We start from the raw sequence: 22,422 nt of genomic DNA, 5'->3' as shown, positions 1-22,422 counted from the left end.
AAGTTGTCCAGACAAGCATGACTCAGAAATTAGTTTTGTTTGTTTGTTTATTTATGCTCCTCGTTTGCTGCACCTAATCTGTTTTAGCTTTTTAGGTTATAGCAAAGTTTTTGTCATTGATATCCTATTATATCACACTTATACATTAGAAACACAACCTTATGATGTAATTTACTGGCTTTTTTCACCATTTATGAGCATTATCTTTGTTGCAACCCGAGTCACAGGTCATGTTAGTGTATTGGAATTTTTTTAAATATAAAAATCAATAGTAGTCACTACCTACAGAATATTAATTGCATTGTTCAGTGTTCAGGGGAAAACCTAATGGTTAATGAATGATGGCAGTTTAATAATTAATGTTAATGATGAAAGACAAAATGTTGTTCCTAATTGTTACCAAAGCTCTGTTATTTTAGGTGGAAATGTGTGTAAAATGATGTAATTTTAGTTTGACGATATTGACTATGTCTAAACTATATATTTGAAACATATAAACACAGGTTGTTGCTCAGTTGATAGATTGGTCAGTCGTCTTTCAATCAGAAGGTTCAAAGAGTCCTTTTTTCCCCAATGCATGGACAAAGAACTTCCCTCTGGGTTTAATAAACTACATCTATTTTGTTCTATAGCCTAAAAAAAAAGAAAGTGCGTCCGTGATAAAATATCTGCCAACAAACCTCATGAGTTTTCTTATCAGCCGCCCTCTTCTTCTTCTTCAGGCTCGACAGTGGCGTGGAACTGTTGCTGGTCCGGGTCATCTGGCATCGCGACGACTTCTTCACCAGGTGGCGCCGCACCCCGGGGTTGTCCTCAAACCTGTGACCTGCAGAGCCCCACAAAGAAGCCAAAGGTCAAACAGACAGATGCAGCCAAGAGGACGGGATGTGTGCGGCGAGAAGTGAAACGCTGAAATGCTCTTTTTTTTTTTTTTTGGCCCGTGTGTGAATCCAACATCCTTTCTAAGTTATAAAAGTGCGTTCTGCGTTGGAAAGAAATAAATCAAATTTATGTGTCTCTTCAGGTTTTCCAGCTGAGAGCATCTAGTGACAGAGAGGCAAATGTTACGCGGGTGGGGGGGGGGGGGGGGGGATTGTACAGCTGTTGTGCCATGGGAAACATTTACAGAGAACCTGCTTTTACTTCATCAAAAAAAAAAAGAAGTGAATTCATTTTCAATTTCCTTGACCTGCAAATCACATGTTATTCTTTTGGGATAATGAGTCATGGGACCTGGCAGCCATTCCGCCGTCTAAAAGAGGAGGAACCATGGGTGGTCACTGAATTTGAATAAAGAAGCTGGGAAATGAGAAGTAAAAGGCTAATGGCTAATGTGTTTAGAGTGTGGTGATTTGAGTCTGCGACTACTCATTTTGTTAAATAGTAGCAAATGTAAAATCCATTTGACCATCAAAGTACATGAACGAGAGTAGAGTTTCCAAGTTCCCATGATGACTTGCTTATACGGTCATAGTGTTGCTGGTAAAAGGAAGTAGAAAGTGAATTACAAGTTTAATCGTGCTCTTCTCGTCACTTCTAAACAAAGCTGCACAATATTCAAGAGGTATCTTGGAGCTCATTTCATGGGATTCCTATTGGATTTGTGCTGTCCTTCTTAATAATCTATTCTCTCGAGGATTCTTTTCCATGTTTAAGATAATTGTATTTCCAGTCCTGTTCCCCGACCTAACTCTTCCTCAGTTGCAGCTTATAGAAAGCTATTCCTTCGATCATCCCTAGTACACCATTGGAAACTTTAGAGTTAACGTTTTTAATTGCATATTGTTTGCGTTTTCAGTGTCTGTTCACTTGGCAATGGTGATCGGTGAGATATTTCAAAACGTTGCCCTATAAACGCAAAACTTACCCGAAACAAAAACGATGCGTTTTCACTTGTAACGTTGAGTAAATGAGATCTTTGACACCTGGATGGGTAAAGATATGGGATCAAATCTCCAATGTTGGGACTGGAAGACAAATCTGTTCTACCTACTGAGCTCCAAAAAAATGTTGTGGAATGCTGATGTGTACAGCCAAAAAATGTTTCTGTCATAATTAAGAGTGCTGCTTTGAATGTAACCTCACTGAAAGAATATCACGACTTTGCCATACATATTTGTGAAAGCCAAACTGCACAAAACCTGCAAGAAAACCTTTTATTTCAAGAAATGCAGCTCTATTTATGTATTATGACAATTTCGGATGCAGTAATTACAAAGGATTTATTTTAATGCTACTTCCTAATGTAACAATTCATTAGATTATTGGCAAAATGTTAATACAAAACTGGTTCAAATAGCCTATATGTTATCAGCCATTAGTACATAGTCATCGTCAGTTACAAATGTGACTACGACATAAATTTTACAATTTTTTCCTCCATGTTTTCTAAGTTACGCAACGTGCGTGGCGATGTCATTCACCAGTGCAGCCAGCAGGCAACATGGCGCCCAAGTGGCACAAACACACCAAAGTTTGGTTACATTTCATGAGAATGGCTGACAACAAGGCAACTTGCAACACTTGCAAAGTGGATATTTAATCAAAGGGAGGAAATACAAACAATATGCAGAAACATTTGCACACACCGAAGCGATATTTTTGAATGAATGTCAAATTTTCGATCTGCTCCGGAGTGAATCTCAACCCAGCAGCAGCGACACTGTTCACACATCCTCTGCTGTTTATACAGCAGGTAACTGCAGATCCTTTTTTCCCCACAATGAGAAGCGATAAGAGAATCGATAAACAACCAAATTATTAAGCAGAATCAAAAATTAAATCAGAATCATAAAAACCTTATCAATTCCCATCCATACTGTCTCCTGCATCCATTGTCATCACAGCAGCCAAACTGTAAACACAGGTCGCACACGTATGACGCTGGTGACGCTTCTGTCACATCCTCGGTTAAACTCGGTCTCTCCTCGGAGTGTCTACACGCAAACGTAAAGACAGAGTTTCTCCAAATCTCCACTTTGTCAGATATCATAATTTTCTGTCAATTATAGTTTCATTTACATGCAGAACCAACATCTCTGTGATGACTCTGTAAAGGTCTTGAAGGCCTGTTTTTTGTTTTTTTTTCTTGCATGGTTCCCGTCTATGCCTCTCGTGGAAAGCGAAGTTTATTTGTAGTTCTACACCTGAATCAAATCACATTATTTTGCATTGGTTTTCAGTTTTGCCAACTCCTGACTCTAATAAGGTTTTCTTGGAGGCAATGGCCCGAAGGTCTGTTGCTTCGGTCCTGCAGCACACCGAATGTGTGATCGCGTGTTCAATGGAAACCGAATATCCTGCGAGTGTTTGTATGGCCAACGATTGGGAAAATTGTGGTTGTCAACAATAAGAGTTCAATGCAAATCAGACCAGGTCTTCTTCAAAGGGTTAAAATGCTTTTTTCTTTTCCCTTTTCAAACATTTTATGTTTATTTATGTTTGTTTCAGCAGAGCATGATTTTAAATTAACACGCTATTACGAGCAAAGCCAAGGGTACACATGATTAGATTATAGACAGGGGTTGGTGGAGGTCGTGGTAAAGGTCTGAAGGGGCAGTTTGGATCGGTTGTGGCAATGCAGCAGAGCAGCCAAACAGGCCAATGGCTGAATATAATTTCTCACAAAATAAACACTTGTCATTTTCAATTTTTTACATGAACAGCTGCCGGCTGTATGTTTATGACTAAATGTGCTTAAAGCGCCGCAAGCGTTCCGGTCTGCTATGTCGTGCCTTCCTGTAGGAAACAGCGAGGAATGGAAATCAAAATGAAGTTATAGGCTTTCATTTTGTACAGTCTCCCGAGGGAATTGTGTTGAAGGTTTGGCCTCACCCAAACTGCCCTGGCTGCTGTGGATGAGCTGATCGTTCTCACCGCCGGCCGGGGCAAACGCGGGGCAAGTGTGTCAAGGTGAAGAGGAGCTCATGTTGTTCCCCGGCTTAGCCTTTAGACTTTGTTAAAGACCGTGAGCCTCGCAGAGAAGGCATGGCAAAACATAATCATTTTTTAGTGTTAAGTTTTATTTTAAAAGCAATCATTGTTTTTTCACTATTTACATCTGTTAATTCAATGCTTGAATTTGGGAGTGTCCACAAACTTTCCTATCTAAATTGTGACACTTTGGGCTGCGCAGTTGCAAAATGAACGTGTCTTGTAGTTTCCTTTGGGACCATTTGGAATTAAAACTGTTTTTCACTGTGCGGGTAAGGCCAACACAATCTGGATTGCATTTCTTGTGAGGACAGCAGCTAAACTAATTAATCGAATCTCCCAATGAAACATTTTGTAAGAAAAAGAAACTCATAATAAGGTATTGGACCAATAGATTAATTTCAATATGCTTTGGAATTGATAATCCTGGGACTCTCTTTAGGTCTAAACATGTAATTTGATATGGATGGTGACTAATTAGGCTATTATATATTCTAGAGGAAGACAGTCATTTGGAGATGTAAACATATATAGTTTGCACCCATCAGTTATTAGAACCTGCCTAGCATTGTGTAGGTCATGGATATGAAACACTTCTTAGTCCAGAGGCCACATACGGCGCAATTTCTCCTTGAATGGGCCGGACTAGTTAAGCATTGCTATAAAAATCTTTAAATTGAAATTTTGAGGTTTTTCTTTGTTATGGCACACAGTTTACAGAATGAAAATGTTTATATTTTCACAAAAAACAAACAGTTACAACCGACAGCATAGATTAGAGGCTAATTTGCTAGCTTTCATGGCAGCATCAACGATATCTCAGCTCGGGCCTCCATGTTCTGTTGTGTCTGTTATTTTAAAAGATTTGTTTAAAAAAAATCAAGGAATCGCTCTTTTTAATTTTTGCCATTGGCTTGATGGCTTGATGGCTTGGCAGGTTGATATCAATGGAATTTAGAGACCCAGTTATTCACTGAAACTATCTTTTTTGTCCTAAAAGCCACTTTTGAACCACCATGTGAATACTATTTACATTAATATCAGATCTTTCAACTGTGCTTAGATAGGTGGTGTGTTTCAAAGCTACATTACCATGGAAAGCAGCTTTCCAAAAGCTTCACACTGCCTTTACCGGTTCGCTCTCTCCCCATAATGCATCAAGATGCCATATATTCTCAGGTACTATAATATAAAAGAAAATTTGATTCTTCACACCAGCCCACCTTCTTTTATTGCTTTATGATCTTATTCTGATATTCATGTGTCATTTGTTCACATTTTAGACCATGGGCATGGGTCAAAATGGGAACACTGACTGGACTCTGGCTTCTCAGTCCCATATGCAAAGAACTGATTTACTGTTTATTGTGACACCTTTCTATCAGAATCGGCAGCAATTTCTGCAGGTTTTTGATCGACATAAGTTCGTCTGTTGGGTGAGACCACATGTGAAAAATCTTTGGTGCCAATGACACCAATGCTGGTTGATTACTTTTAATTTCTTGAACATATGTTGATACAGGATGGATGGATGGATGCTGAAGCCTATCCCAGCTTCTAAATTGTGTGAAGGGAACGGTCCCCTTTGGATCAAGCAGCAAACAAACAGAAACCAAGATTTACATATGAAGTTAATACGAGATTGTGCAATGTGATTTATTCTGACGTGGATAACTTTCAGAAACTTAAACTTAAAGGATTGTCCCCAGGATTATGAATTTGTCAAGTAATTTTGGAGATATTTGAAAGTTGACAGGCACCATGTTGGTGATATGCACAAAACATATACCGGTACACTGTAAGGTGGGAACAAAAGTATCTGTTTATCGTTAAACGTCATCCTCTTGGAACCATAATTATCACCATCTAATTTAAATTCCATGCAGTGGTTTACCAAAAGCAATGCGATGCTGCCGCGCTTCCAGCTGACCAGCTTAGTTTCATTTCTAAGAACTGGAACTTTTGCACAAGCGTCATGCTTTTGAGCCCAAACAGAAGCGTAGGAAGAGAAAACAGAGCCACACACGGTTTGTCAATGAAATATCTTTCCGCTCTGGCTGCTGGTTAGCTCAGAGCCAAATGGGTGAAAGTGGATCGATAGACCAGTAGGAAACAGCAGTAGTCGAGCACTGTGTCAATTCGCTCAATAGCGTGAACAACTTTGCTCTGTGTGTGGCCATGAATGAGAATGATACTGCCATTAATTAAACCAGCAAGCGGCCAGCTGATCAATGGAAAAGCGCAGCTCCCTTGCATTGATTATTCGTGTTAAAAAATAGAATAAAAGTGCTCGTCATGTGAATCTCCCAATGTGTTGTGATTGCATCAGAGCCACGGAAATGTGATGTAACAGATATACATGTCGAATGCGCATGAAAAGGTAACTGAGCAGACGGTGATTTAAATACACGACTTACGACTGGGCTCCTCTGGTGACCCCAGCTGGGTGTGGATCGACTCAAGCAAGTCATAATCGTCAAAATCCAAAACAAACTCTTCAAAGTCCTCGCCGCCTTCCGCGTTTGACAGTGAACCGTGGTGCTGGTGCTGCTGTTGGTGCCGCTGCGGCGTGCCGAGGCCCTTTTGGACGCTGCAGCGGCGTTCTGGTCCATGGTGGTCAGTGGACGCCATCCCGTCAGAGATCCCATGTCCATTGGTGTCCTGTCCCTCAACGTCTGTCATCTCCACGGTCGGTACCTCCTCCGATCCACCACTCTCCAAGTGATCACACTGCTCATCCAACTCTTGAACGCCGTTGCTTTACCCGGGTCACCGACGTGGAGAGTGTACGTCGACCAGCTTAAATTTTTTCTTTTTCTTTTTTGTGTAATACCCAAGTCCAAGTAGAAAAACTAGGTGGCACTTGAGCAACAAAAATGAAGGTCTGCAATCATAAAAATCTTTCCGGTACCAAACAAAAGTAAATCACAGACCATCCTCTGAAGAGCAAAAACCTGTTTTCTAGAGCTTAATTCCAAACAAAATGCAAAGGTATTGTTGATGGATCCAGCAACACAGTAGTGATAACAACACTTGCTGGAGCTGCAACTCCAACAGGAATTCATCAATAAAGCATGGTCCACTATGTGAGCAGCTGACTGTTGGCACCACCCTTTTATTTTTAATGATGTCCGAAGCCTATTGATTTTCGGAGCTGCCGGAAAAGCAAGAAAGAGTAGATCGGATCAGAAGAGTTGATGGCTTCAGTTTCCATAGTGCCATCATAACTTTCCAACCATGTGACGCGTGGGAAGGTGACGGTTGACGCTGCAAAGGGTGTCGTCTTCAATCCCGAGCAGACTGAAGTGAAAAAGAAGTCCAGAGATCTATAAACGCTGCGACCAGATTAAACTGACGATAAGAACGGAGGAGCGCCCATCAGCTCCGGCCGCGGCGCTTAGTGGAGATATTGTGGCAATAATTCTTGGAGGGAGCAGTGTGGCTCTTGTCCCTGCGTTTCCATGGAAACCACGCGTTCCCCGAGGAGTTGTGGCATGACTCGCGATGCAACAGGTACAACAACGGTGTGAGTCAAACGAGACCCTCCGTGAAACGTGCTCGACATGCAGGAGCATTGTGTCTGTGACTCACCGTCTTCGTTTGCATACAATGTGGAGCCGAGTGAGTAAACGTCAGCTCACGACCTCTTTTCCTATTTCCAGACTGCTTCCAAAATGTCCTTTTGATATCAATACTGCTACACACTTTTTTTTTTTTGGGACCATCCAATGATTTACCCTGAATTACATTGCAAAGCACAATAAGCAAGATGTAGAAGGAACACAGCTTGTGTTTTCTACTTGTTGGTCCAGTTCTTCTTTAGTCTTGTGGGGAATAGAACTTGGCTGATGGGTTAACATGACGCCAAGAAGGTTTTGAGACTACGTCGAGTCGACATCTCCTTTGGGTACTGGCAATACCTCTTGTCTCACACCAAGAGACAAGGAAAGAGCACCTGCTAACTTACTAGTCACAATTCTGGCTATAGGGTTTAAGGGTACTTGATGAATTAGAATACTGCAATCACCATCAAGATGTTTCTGACGAAGATGGAAACACGCCGTCAAAACTTGCCAAAAGCATGTTTGAAAAACTTTTAAAAATACAAAAAAAAACCCTATGGTTAGTTCCCCCGATGACGAATTCTTAGTGTTTAACGAGCAAGTATTTTTTTTTATGAATTGTGAGACACATGCATGTACTTTACAGTCTTAAAACACCCCAGTCAACCAAATGATCTAAAATCTGGTTGCATTTGTCCAAAACTGAAATTACTTTCACTGCTTCATAAAATTGTGACCCCACTGATAAGGTGGGAATATGTTCATCTGTTCATCAAGACCATAAGGCCCCATTTACACAATATGTCCAAGTGAAAGTGGAAAAGATTTATTGAGTTTTATGTACTGAAATCAACTTTTTGAAAATGGCTGTGGTACATGTACTGGCCATGGTTCATGTTTATACCGTCTTGCTCTCTATGTGCATGTGTGTGTGGTTTCATTACAAAAACAAACCACAGAGCCAACTTGTTTTTTTTGTGATATCATCCCCAAATGATCAACTCACAAACGCTTCAAAGTTTTCACTGCTCGTTCCCTAACAACAGAAAAACCAATGTGTTCATCCGTACTATGAAAACTTTAACCTATTATCTGATAATTCCACAAAATTAACAGACAGTGGCTCTTTCATGAGCTGTTATAGAAATATGAACAAGCCTCTTCTCCATTATCACCATCAACCATGAGTGAAGCCAAACGTACACATCTCCTGTGGGGGGGGGGAAACGCAGAAGCATATGCCGGTGATATATGTGACGCTTGTCGATGTGAAGCATTAGATGCAACAAATCCGATAGCTCATTGCGAGCGACTCTGGATGTCCTGCTTTCTGTTTGCACTTGGGTTCGAAACAGTCAATGAGGACTCTGCTCTGGTAAAGCAGGAAACCCCGGGGGCAGGGTCGCTCTTGAACAGGAATCGAATCCGCTCTCTGTTAATTAATGCCCCCTTGACGCTGTTTTTCTCTGGACACACAGGAGGGTAGCCTCACAACTTTTCTTTCGCCTCTCATTCGGTTGTTTTTATCACTTTCTGAACATTCGAAAACGTTTAGATATCACCTCTGGCAGATCAACAACTTTGGCTTTTAGTTAAGCTTTGTCCTGAAATAATGGTGGAAAGTTGGTTTTTTTTTTTTTTTTTTTTAATGAAGCTAACTAATGAAGATGATATGCCGTGATAGTTGCTGCAAAAACATAATGTCTTGTGCTAAGATCTTAGCTCATTTAAAAGTGTCAAAATCAGTCACCGGATGACAAGCAGTGGAAAAAGTAGATTGTGTGACATAAAAGTGCTTTATGATATGAATCTAATATATTATTCATGGATTTATTTATTTTTTTAGATCCATGGACAAGTTGAACTATTTACACACTTTTTATTTTGTACTATGGCTTATGTTATGTTTTTGAGACATGTTAAACTGATATGTGCTATATATGTATATGTATATGTATATGTATATGTATATGTATATGTATGTATATATATATACATATAGTTAAAAATAATTATTTTTGTGCTGCGCATACATTTTGTGTACGCGTTCACATGTGTTGAACACATTAATAATGAAAAAAGAAATTATTATTTTAAATTCATTGCATTACATCCAGTTTTTGTGATGTTTCATCATGCAGTCGTACCTTTTGTTATCAGGATTTCCTCTCAAAAAGTGAACAATAAGATTATGTCGACCTCTGGTAGACCAAGCACTTTTTTTTGTAAAGGTGTTTTATGCGTTCTTTAAATGTTTTGATTAGTTTTTTTATTTACGTATATATATATACATATATTTGATATAATCACTGTCTGCTGTTGTGTCCAAGCTTTTCCTTGGTCTAAATGGGAATGAACTGGTTGGATAAAGTATTTAAAAAGCCATAATAAAGGATAAAAGATACACATCCAAGCAGTTGTCCTTTAAGTGCCCAGTAGAGGGAGTCTAGACATGAGAAGTGCATATGGAAACTGATCAAAACAAGTTATTTCAGGGTGTACAGCCACTGGAAATTTCAAATAGAAGATGCATGTTAAGATCATGAAAGCAAACCAGGTTTTAAGTATGTACATATATCATAAATGATGACATCAAGTGAAGTGTGTCCAGTAATGATTAGTAGGTTTTCCTTTAGTGGATGCACGCACAAACACGCACACACACACACACACACACACACACACACACACACACACACACACACACACACACACACACACACACACACACACACACACACACACACACACACACACACACACACACACACACACACACACACACACAGAGCCAGAAGTCTGAGCTCATATTCACTTGTGTGTCCAGATTACAGCGCTGATGCAAATACAATGACGGCTTCAACGACTTGGCAGCTGCATTGTTAATATCCTGGCAACCACATTGTCTGGTGCTGTGGTGGAGGTCTGATGGAGATCTGGTACAAAAACACAAACACACACACACAAACACACACTCACACGCACACACACACACACACACACCCACACACAGACTAATGGTGTGGGCTTTCCCATCATTCCTGCTGGTTTGCTTTGGCAATCTATTTACTGTAAGAAAAAAAGAAACCTCCATTCTCACTTTTCATGTCGTCCAGGTCAGCGCTGGCCAACATCTGGGCCTCGGCCTCGTCGGTGGGCACCTGCTGATACACAGCGGTCTCCAGCGCCGTCATGCTGCCGATGCAGATGCGCTCCCGCAAGTCGTAGTTGCTCCGCTGGGCACCCTGCAGGCGGTGGTGGACGGGTTTCCTGCGGAACCAGCCCCGGGCCGAGGCCGAGCCCGAAGCTTCTGATCCTGGAGGAGCACTAAAAAAACAATTACTTCTCAAAATGATTACAATCTCACAATAAAGACAATTTTAATGTAACCTTCTGGTGCAAAAATACAACGAAAAACTCAAAGTCAAAAGAATCAATGTGTTCTTTGAAATCTTTATCATGTGCTTGGTGATTTAGCCGACCGGATTGGAGCCTCTTGCGGGCCGATTTGGCCCACGGGCCTTATGTTAAGACAAACAGCACTGCAGGAGAGGGTTATTTCCCCATCGTGGCTGCAGTGTCATGAGGTAGCCAGCAGGGGTCTTCAGAGCCCACCAGCGGGCCTCTGACTCATCCTCATGTGTTCACTCTTAACAGCAGCACATCATTACATGGCACAGGCATGATGGCTGTTACTATGGTTTGAACAAATACCTGGATCACCATGGAACCGCCGGCTTCCCACTGTCTCACTCCATATATAATTCAAAGCGGCACCAAATTATTCATATTCTGATGGTTCTACGTGTCAGCAGGCCTGATGGGTCTGAATATATACCAAATTTGGCTACAAGATATTAAACTTGAAGAAAGCAGGTCTCAGGTGATGTGACATTTAAATTCCTCCCAAAACACTTCAGAATGAGGATACACTTAAATATGAAAATATCACTTTGGTGTTGCCTCAGTATTCAGGTTTATGGACAATTAATCAGACAAATGCTACAAGAGCGAGGTCTCTGTTTATGTTTTTGACTAGTCTCTTTTCCGTGAATGAATGGCGCACGCTTATGACATTATATTCTTGCCCATTCATGTAAACTCACTAACATTTGTCCTGAGTTTAACTTGTTATTAGATTCATGTCGTACAGTGTAAATAGCTGTGTACTTATAAGATTATTAAAATGGCACAGTGTGTAGCCGGCCTTAAAGGAAACTCAATGCTCAAAGAACTCAAAGAAAACAATAGAAATACTTGATGGAATAGAGAATTAAAACATCAAATAAGAAAGAAAAGTATGTTAAATAGTTGAATATTAATATGTACAGGGCTTAACAGTGAATACATTTATACACAGAGAAGGGCTCAATAGAAAAATATAACATCATTTACAAAGAGGAGTTATTATGATGCCCACAGGAAAGACTGTCGTGAACTTTGGGGGAATAAGTGTGTTGCTTAGTAGACTTGTCATCTTAAAATAAGCCAATATATGTATGCAAAAAAAGGAAAACATAACAGTAATAATTGTATGGCATTTATTTGTAATTATAAAAACAGTTATGTAAAACACACTGAAATCAGATATATTTCATCAAGCATCGATAATCTTTTCAGTTAAACTATATCAATGTGTCATCCGTAAAGCCATTAAAGAGACTTTATACAAGGCAAATGCCAGGTTTATAGAAATATTATCATGTAACTGGCTTTGGATTGGCTCACCTGTTGCATGCTGCTTCTTCTCCCCCCGCCTCCTCGCTGTGTCCAATGACAGTGATTTCTCCATTATGAGCTCCTTTCGTCGGCGAGGGCGCCACATTCTTGGACTGCGGGCGCGCTTCGTCTTCCAGGTGGACGGTGGCGATCGGACGGGGGTCCTCCAAGTCCTCTTGGCTCCCCAAACTAAACTGAGAGGAAGAGGAAGATCAATGAGAAGGGAGGAAGACGCCCACGTGTTGGACTCACTCATCCTCAGCAATGATTGTTTTCATGTGGAATAAACCAGCTTCGAGAGTTGCAGTCGCTCACTGTGTCGTCAAGAGTCTCACTGAACGAGCAGCAATCACGCTGAACAACAGGCTGTTTGGTAAAGTGACATTTCAATTGTGCAAAATCCACCAATGAGAACCATACAAACTATTTTTATGTGATCATGCTGTCAGTTTAAGATGCCACAGTGGCTTAAGTTGTATTTTCCCCCCAAACTTTTTTGTAGTTTTTTAGGTTTCGTGTTTGAACTCGTGGAAGTCAACAGTTCCATGGTTCAATTCAATGGTATGATTTTCTTAGAAAAAAAACAAAACAATATTGATAAAGCAGTTCAAGCTAGCTGTTTCTGAGTACAATACAAGTGTTATTATTATTCATTGCAAAGGTCAAAAACACTTCTAAGTGCTACCAAACCAGAGCAGTGATCCAGCAGTTTGCATTTCCATGTAAACACACATCATTTCCAAAACATCGCTATGTAAACGCAAAGCTTTTCTGAAAAAGAAAAAAAAAAACGTGCCAACGATGCATTTTTATTTGAATAGTCTTGTGAGCGAGCTCTTACGTTGGCTCTAAAAGCTCTTCAGCCTTATATTACCTGTGGTTGGACATTGGGGGGCTCGGTGGGTGTGGCGGCAGCCCCCTGCGCCTCCGTCTCCGACTCTGCCTCCTCCTCGTCTACCTCGTGGATGGTGGGCGTGACGTCGGAAGGGGGCAGCGAGGTCTTTTTTTTCTTCCGCTTCTTCTTGCGCCGCCGGTCGGCGCTGTGCACCCTCTTGCGCAGGCGCTGTGGCACGGGCAGGTGGGTGGACAGAGGGTGGTGCGTGTGGTGGAACGTGTGCCGGTGATCTGTGAGTTTAAAAGTGTTTAAAAAAAAAAAAACACTCTGAGCACGTGCCAACACTTTGTAATATACCGTCCTGGCTTTTCTTCAGGATGACAGCGGCGTCGGCGCAGCTTATCATTTTGAGACACTTCATCCACTTGAGCCTGTCAGGATGACTATTGGAATTATTGATTTCTTGCACAAGACAAAGTGGGATTGAACCGGTGCACAACTATATTGTAGAAATAGCCGTACATAGTGCATGTGACATGCCGTCTCTTCCCCTTTTAAACGTTTGAAAGACACGAGCGAAACAAAGGTTTAGAGTCTAATTAGCCAGCAATAATGGAGAAACACTCTGCTTAATAAACATCAAAAGAAAGCGGCTCAATCTAATCTCAGTACTCCATTATCTCCTGCAGGAGCATCCGTGTGCTAATCTCTGCAACACTAATCCGTCCAAATGCACCCGTGGAATATGGCGGTCTACTGGAAATCTGATCTCTTAATGGAAACACAATCAACAAGGTTCGGGATCTTGAACGCATTCTTGGATTACTTGTTCATTACAGTGTCAATAGGAAAAATTATCCAGATGCAAACACATTTTAAGCACCTCACAGAGCTAAATGCTAATGCTGGCATGTCAACATTTACCTATTGGCTCACTTCGGAATGCTGGACCAAATTACATAAATAAAACAATATTGTGACAATAATCCTGTCAGGAAAAAGGTACTTTTACTTTTCAAATAGTGTTTCCCCCTTAAGTACACTCAAGGTGCTCAAGGTGATTTTAAACTACAAGTTGCCCCCGTGTGGGAAACTTTAGCCTCGAGAATGCTGACATGCTGTGTTGAATGATAATTACAATATAAAGATTTTATTGAAAGACATGCAAGTTATTTGTGCTTCAGTTTATATAATGACTTATTCTATTTATGGAACAAATCTTCATATTTTGGTTAGTTTGTAGATGTTGTAGTTGGCTGGAGCAATGCATTTCAGATGTGCTGTGGTCTTCTGCAGTTTGAGAATGGCTTCTGGTGAAAGATACTGTATTATTGCAATCACGAAATATAACAACTTTAACGTGGCAGCGTTAAATTATGACAACGGCATTCGCAGCCGACTTGCTTCTCCATCCGCTTACACTCAAAGTCCCTCTCGGTGTAGTGCCGGCCCATCCGCTCTCCATTCCCGCTCGAGGCAGATTCGCTGATGATGTCTCCGAAGCGCTCCACAGACAGGGCTTTCTCCCACTTCGCCTCCTCCTCGTCTTCCTCCTGCTCCTCCGCTGATCCCTCCTCATCTTCCTCCTCCACCTTCACCTGGAGAAAAAGTCGATCGCTTTTCGTTATTGCCAAAGACGAGAGAAAGGGCGTCAAAAAGCCGAAGGCAACGCTCGGAGAGAACTGTGAGAGGCATTATAGAGTCCAGATGCAATTTCAGGTTTGGTCCCGATTACAACACTCAAAAGAAACAGCTATGAATTTGCAACTCAGTGATTATATACATCGGGCTTCCCTGATTGTGCAATCAGGCCTTCCTTTAAGATGGCACAGCGTGACTCGGAGAGCAGAGATGACATCCTCAATGCAGCATATTCACTGTGAATGGCGTATAAATTGTAAGAATGTAGAATGAACGAGAGTTTTTTTTAATTTACTCCCTGTGTTGCCCCACACACATTGCTGAGAGTTTTTAAATGGTTGTGTATGATTAGAGTACCTGCAGGGTGTCGGTACAACCGCCGTTGCATGTAGTGTGGACATGGAATCAATACAACAAAGTGCTAAGCAGCCAAGAACGAATGCACCAGACATTCCCTGGAGACAGCCGGCCCCGATGGGAGTGCCCTGCCTCGGCCGCCGGCCGCTTCTGATTGGTCGAACCGCCGGGACGAGCCGCCTCAGATTGGCGCTGGCACGGCGAGGGCTCTGGCTGCTGCTCAGTGGGTCTCGGATTTCCTTGTGCCAGGGCTCCATTACTCCCTAATTACCAGTGGGACGAAGGGACAGGATGCTTTTAATGGTCAGAGCTACCTATCTACTCCACTCCGAGGTGGACGGTGAATTTTAAAAGCAAACTGGAGGTGGAAAAAAAAATAATAATAATGTTTCACCTGCTAAAGCACTCTGAAAACAAAAAAAAACAATTCCCCCCCCCCAAAACGTATTATTCAGATCATCGGGATTTTATGGACCTGATGTAATGCGACGGGGAGCAATACTTCGTTTATCGTGCTAAAGGGACTCCCTTCCAGAGCTGGTTGGGTTTTGCTGGAGCTCTCCTGCTACAAATGACTCTTTTATGTGGGCTTTGAAGCCAGTCAGGGTGGGAGGACACGGGAGGTGGGCCACCCCGGCCCAGGTGGTGGAGGCACTCTCTGAATAGGGAGCGGGGTGGCAGACAATGGCGTACAGTGACACAAACCCATCCGGGCACTGCTGGAAATCTGAGACGGTGCACGTCAGCTGAGCATGAGAGGAATCACCTTAAAAGGATGTTTTTCAAGTCTGGATATGTCAGGAACAGACTCCTGATATTACAGGTACAACGGTGACAAAAGCAGCTTAGAATGACGGTGACCTGCTGGAGTCGACTGCCACTCAGAGAGAAGAAGAGGAAGAGGAGGAGGAGGAGGAGGAGGAGAACCGGGCTGAGCTACAAGACGGGAGTTAAATTAGATCTTATAGTGATTTGATTGACCTGCTGAAATGGTGGAGTGGAGAATACAACAGAATATAAAAACTGAATACAATTAACCACGACGACTACTACTTCTGCTACTACGAGCATTACTGCGAATACTACTACTGGTACTAATATTACTACTACTACTGCTGCTATTATTAGCACTACTACTACTACTACCATTGATGCTACTATTACTACTACTACTACTATTACTACAACTGCAACTATTACTACTATTACTACTATAAATACTACTACTACTACTACTACTATTACTACTGCTGTGATTATTACTATTACTACTATTGGTACCAGTATTGCAACTGCAACTGCTATTGCTGCTACTACTATTACTACTACTACCTCCTACAACTAGTTGCACTAGTAGTGCTACTGGTTTGGTGGTTGTGGCTCAAGTGCTCTGAGGCTCCCAATGAACTGATTGAGCATCTTCTGTGTGTGTACATGCGTGCGTGTGTGTGTGTGTGTGTGTGTGTGTGTGTGTGTGTGTGTGTGTGTGTGTGTGTGTGTGTGTGTGTGTGTGTGTGTGTGTGTGTGTGTCACTAACTTTGTGAGGCACTTTGCTGAATCAGTGGAAAAGTAAAATCCATTGACCATATTTCCTCTCATAACTCAACAGCGAACTTAACCAGAGTCCAGACAGGAAATGTAACTCTGCTTATTTTACAGCGCTGAAGCTTCTCTGCCACACCAGATCTGTCAAAACATTTCAATGAAGACAAACACTGGCACAAACAGAAAAGCATTACTGCATCTTGCAGGTCCGCTCCATATTGTAGAAAGTGTCAGATGATGGTCTCCAGGGTACATTTTTCATTTTGCTAACCTCAGAGCAGGAAAGACTTGAACGCCCTCCAGGGGGTTTTGACCTCAGGCTGTGCAGATGTGGCGTTTCACGCACAACCAGGGTAAACCGTCTGCAGACCGATGTGTGACAGTGAGTATAGGGTGGGACAGAACGTCTGTGTATTACTTGTGAAATAAAGTGTCCCTTTCCTGCATTCTGTGCTCGCTCGCTCGCTCTCTCTGTGTGTGTGTGTGTGTGTGTGTGTGTGTGTGTGTGTGTGTGTGTGTGTGTGTGTGTGTGTGTGTGTGTGTGTGTGTGTGTGTGTGTGTGTGTCCTTCCCTCTCTCTATAAAAAGTACCCAGAAATGAATGTGTAGTATTTGTTGCTATATAAATACAGTTGACATAAATTGAGTTAATTAAACCTTCATCCTGCAGAAAGAGAACCATGAGAGTAATAAAAGACAGTACTGACATCCAACGAAACCATTACTAATTCAGTTGATATTGACATTTTTTTTATAAATTAATGGCTCTTGTAGTCTTGCCAGTACTCTTCAGAGTTCATAAATAAGAATATAAAGTGAGAAATGTTTTCAATATTGTATGACTTAATATATCACTACATCACCAGTATATCAAAACAGTGGTGGGGTTTGTGTGTCCACATCGTTGAATGATGCACTTTATGTTTTCAATGTGAGTAAAAAACAAAAGATTGTCAGTTTCGTCTGAGCTTTAAGGTGCTCTCGTGGTTTCCTGATCAACTGATCAACTCGTGGTTGCCTGATCAGCCTGATCAACTGAGCCGAGACACGCCTTTGACTCAAAATGTGCAGTTCAACCTTTTCTGATCACCTGCCCCGCTCCTAATACAACATTAAGTTGTTTTCTGTGAAGTTGTATTGATATTCTTCTCTTAAATAGAAATCCCCAATTACAATAATAAAAGGTAAAGATCAACTTTATCAATGCGCAATGCATTTTATAACCATCTTGAAACATTTTGTGGTGGTTTATGCGGCTACTCCGAAATGGCTATAGAATAGCACAATTTATAGCACATGTATTTATTATTATCATGATGTCAAAATGTGCAATAAACATATGTGAAAAACTGAATCAGCTGTAATGAATTGTCTCTTAATGCTCTGTCCATTAAACACAGAATATGTCAGTTCTTTCAGAAGAACCAGGTTAGAAGGTCTTTTTTCATACGACTGGAGAAATCCCGCTGCAGTACAGATGAAGTCTCATCCTCTGTCCTCATTTCAGGTCATCTGAGCTCATCGGCTCTTCAATAAATCTCAACTCAAAGTATTTAATTGGTATTTACTTCATTTATTTTCACACAATGGAGTTTAACAGTCCTTTAAAGTGGCAATAAATAGGTCCAGGGGAGTCTTACTATCAGTAGAACTGCTACATCTAGTGGACAAACATTTTTTTTAGTGCAGTGGAGTCGTGATCGAGGTGAAGTGCTCAATATACCATGATATTGATTTGAGGCCATATCGCCCATTGGGGTAAACATTGGGGTGGAGCTTAACTCCTTTGATTCCTTTGATGTCCCACTGCACCTTGAAGGTCAAATGTGCAGTCTGACATATGGGCGGAGCTTAACTCCTTTGATCCCTTTGAGATGTTAGGCTTAGACTGTCCTTTGATGATCAAAGGCACATATACACCAGAGTTTGGTCCACTGGGTGGCTTTTCACTTGACGGTCACTCTCTCGAGCATCTGGTCCGGTTTCTTCACGAGTCTTCCACCATTACTGAACTGCGAGTCCCTGAACTTTTTCTACAAGTCTTCTAACTGGAGAAGTGAGTATGCTGATTGTTTTCTTGTTTGCTAATAGAAGTAAAGATGAAGTCAAGAACCAAAACTAATTTACAGATGGAGAAAACATTGTCATATTCAACACCTTAAATATGTTTTGTATTGAGACACATTTATCGTTTCATATGAAAATTTTTTTATGGAACTGTCATTTATAATATGAATTCTAGAGTTTATGTCAGAAAAATAAGCTTAATTTTACCTTGTATGATCAAGAAAACAGATTAATAAGCTCTTGGTTTGTAATCTGAAGTCATCTGGACCCAAACTGACAAAAACATAATCCTGTTTACTGTTTGTGTCGTTACTGTCAAATCCAGTTTAACAAGTTTGGTTTTCTTGCTGACATGTCGCAAGATTTTGGGAACATATCAACAGTATATTTGTTCCCCAAGGGGGGGTCCTTTAACTACCTCAACTTCTTCAGCATTACAGTTTAGTTTTTCCTGCTCCAGCGTTGCACTTTCTTCAGGAAATACTACATTTTTCATGTGTGGTTTGTAATTTCTATTTGTTTACTTTCAGTTATTCCCAAGAACTCAGAGAAAGACTGCAAGGCCTGCGAATCCCACGGACGCACAACTTCCGACCTGTGTCATACTTCCACTGCGGCTTTCTACCCAAATCAACCATGATGACACCCATGGCTTTTGCCTACCCACTCCCCACCGCTCCCTACTACTGCCCATTTCCGGCTCCAGCTATGGCTCCAGCTATGGCTCTGGTTATGGCTCCGGCTATGCCTCCAGTGCCAGCTATGGCCCCGGCTATGGATCCAGCTTCAGCTCCGGTTCAGGCTATGGATCCGGCTCCAGCTATGGCTCTGGTTATGGGTCTGGCTATGCCGATGCCTCCACCCCCTGCTCCTCAGTACTACTCCCCACCCCCTGCTCCTGAGTACAACTGCCCACCCCCTGCTCCTCAGAATGACTGCCCACCCCCTGCTCCTGAGTACAACTGCCCACCCCCTGCTCCCCAGTACTACTACTCACCCCCTGCTTCCCAGTACTACTACCCACCCCCTGTTCCCCAGTATTACTGCCCACCTCCTGCTCCCCAGTACTACTACCCACCCCCTGCTCCTCAGTACTACTGCCCACCGCCTGCTCCCCAGTACTACTACCCACCCCCTGCTCCCCAGTACTACTACCCACCCCCTGCTCCCCAGTACTACAATCCACAGGTAAGCGCCTTCAAGTCTTAGAATTTGAATTATTAGATTTTATTAATTATCTGGAAATAACACTTTAAAACTGCAATATTAGGTCTAGGCAGAACCTAGACCAGTATTATGAATGGTCTGATACTTCAAGGTCCTTGTTTCTGCTGAATCCTGCATTTTAGGCTTGTTTATTTGTTTGTTTGCGTGCTTGCTTGCCTCCACTTTCTGTGACTCATTGTCTGGTTTTCTGTGTTGCTATTTTGAATGGCCGCACCCTCATTAACCTCACATTATCTACCTCAAATTGCAGGAGCAGATGAGCAGCAGCCACACTGAAGAGCAGCAGTTCCAGGCTCAGTTCCAGGAGGCTCAGCTCCCTACGGAGCAGCTTCAACATGAGGAGGCTCAGCTCCCTACGGAGCAGCTTCAACATGAGGAGGCGCAGCTCCCTACGGAGCAGCTTCAACATCAGGAGGCTCAGCTCCCTACAGAGCAGCTTCAATGTGAGGAGGCTCAGCTCCCTACGGAGCTGCTTCAATGTGAGGAGGCTCAGCTCCCTACAGAGCAGCTTCAATGTGAGGAGGATCAGAAACATGCTTCTCCGGAGCAGGAGAAACCTCAGGTGCATGAGGAGCCTCAGAGGCATGAGGAGCCTCAGAGGCATGAGGAGGCCCAGAAGAATGAGGAGCCTCACCAACAGCAGCAGCCACGGCGGCCTCGCTGCAGGAACGTCACCATGAAAATGAACGACGATGTTCAGCTCAACCAGTCAGCGAATCCTTGGAGGCCGGGCTTGAAGAGGGCGAACGCTGCGAAGGATTCTCCAGTGCAGGAAACACAGGTATCAGCAAACACTCTCCCTACATTACACTAATATTCCTGAAGGAAATGTGCTTAGTTAAGGAGCTTCAAGCTTTCAGAATCTCAAACAAAATCAGTCAGAACTAGACTGACGAGATTAGAGAAGCAAAACTAGTCGATCTGAATGAAATCGTGGATCAAGATAGCTTTGAGCTGTAGATTCACAATAACTCAATAACAGTGACTGGTCATGTTTACCTGACCTTAAAAACCAGACAACCAAGAGGAACCAGGCAATTGAATCGGTTCCGACAAGCTTCAAAGCACTTCAGAAACGTCCCGAGTTCAGTTCAGCTAATTGAATGAGTGGATTTCAGGGTGCATGTACACACGCTAATTGACTGATGATCCCAGTGATTAACCACATGTTCTAACTGGTCTTCCCCCAGGAGCTCTTGAGGAAAGTGAAGAGCATCCTCAACAAGCTGACACCCGAGAAGTTTGACAGTCTGATGAAGCAGATCACTGACCTGCCCATCGACAGCGAGGAGAGGCTGAGAAGGGTCGTGGACCTGATCTTCCAGAAGGCCATCGACGAGCCCAACTTCTCAGTCATCTATGCCAAGATGTGCTGCGGCCTTGCCACAGTAAGGACACGTTTATTCATTGGGGTGTAGATAAGGACCAATGTGGACGTTTTAACACAAAGGACATTGGTTTATTGTTGTACATTTGTTTTATTGAATCTCAAGTTGCTTGGAAGATCTTGATGGGAGAAGTGCTTGAGCAGTTTTCCTCCATTGTGGTCAACATTTGTTACCCGTTTCATTTCTCCTCCTGAACTCCACCTCTGCCTGTGGTTCACAGCTGAAGGTGCAGATGACGGAGGAACCCGGCCGCACCGTGAGGTTTCACAAGGTGCTGTTGAACCGCTGCCAGGAGGGCTTCGAGAAGGAGAGCGTTAACGATGAGGCGTTCGAGAGGAAGCAGCAGGAGCTGAACTCTGCTGCGTCGGTATGCGTCGATTACAATTCCTGCAACACTACGTCTGAACAGCTCACCAAGTCTGAGAATAATATTTGCTCATTTGGGTTTTCCTTTAGCCAACGGAGCGCCAGCGGCTTCGGGAGGAGCTTGACGAAGCCAAGCTCAAGGCCAGAAGGCGAACCATTGGCAACGTGAAATTCATCGGCGAGCTCTTCAAACTGAAGATGCTGACCGAGCCCATCATGGACCAATGTTTGGTGGAGCTGCTGAGGAACAACCACGATGAGTCGCTGGAGTGTTTGGCCAAGCTGCTGACCACCGTCGGCAGAGACCTCGACGCCGAGAAGTTCAAGGTGAGACCGGCTCAATCGATTTGCCGACTCTGCATCAGCATTTGTGGAGAAAGCACCAGTTTGATCTTCAAGAAAAATACACTTCTTTGCTCTCTTACTGAAAACGACAAGATAATATTTATGTCAGGTTCAAACTTGCATGTAGTGAATGAAGGCACAGCATGAAGAGGGAGAGTTTCACGTAAATTCACATGTCAAATCACATTGCGGTGCCGAGGCTGTTATTTATATCGGACAGCATTTTCAGACAGTTTTTATTTCAGATCTAAAATAAATTGTCTGCAGTTGTTTAGTGGTCAGGGCAGCTCTCACTCTAAGTAGAGGGAAATGAGTTAGAAGTCCTTAAAAACTGCTGTTTGTTGCTGTTAAACAGAAACAGAAATAAAACTCTGTCTAACTTTCTCTATGTTTTTTTTTTTAATCAGGCTAAAATGGATCGACATTTCAAGCAGATT

General features: G+C 42.5%; 1 protein-coding gene across 2 annotated transcripts in view; it reads right to left on the bottom strand.

Annotated features, from left to right (window-relative positions):
- Window positions 1-22,422, bottom strand: part of slc4a3 (solute carrier family 4 member 3) — a 60,301-nt gene that overhangs the window by 27,099 nt on the left and 10,780 nt on the right. Inside the window, exons 3-7 of one of the 2 annotated variants that reach the window (XM_080498270.1) lie at window positions 14,471-14,648; window positions 13,090-13,340; window positions 12,225-12,409; window positions 10,597-10,823; window positions 681-826 (exon numbers count right to left, since the gene is read on the bottom strand). In XM_080498270.1, the coding sequence (XP_080354396.1) occupies window positions 681-826; window positions 10,597-10,823; window positions 12,225-12,409; window positions 13,090-13,340; window positions 14,471-14,648 (987 nt within the window). Of the gene's footprint in view, window positions 1-680; window positions 827-10,596; window positions 10,824-12,224; window positions 12,410-13,089; window positions 13,341-14,470; window positions 14,649-22,422 lie in introns of those variants that run through there. The other variant, XM_080498271.1, reaches the window with a different exon arrangement.

The sequence above is a fragment of the Blennius ocellaris genome, assembly GCF_963422515.1.
Source record: "Blennius ocellaris genome assembly, chromosome: 6".
Classification (NCBI taxonomy): Eukaryota; Metazoa; Chordata; class Actinopteri; order Blenniiformes; family Blenniidae; genus Blennius; species Blennius ocellaris.
Note: the sequence above shows the minus strand (reverse complement) of the source record. Positions and strands in the feature narration are given on the sequence as shown.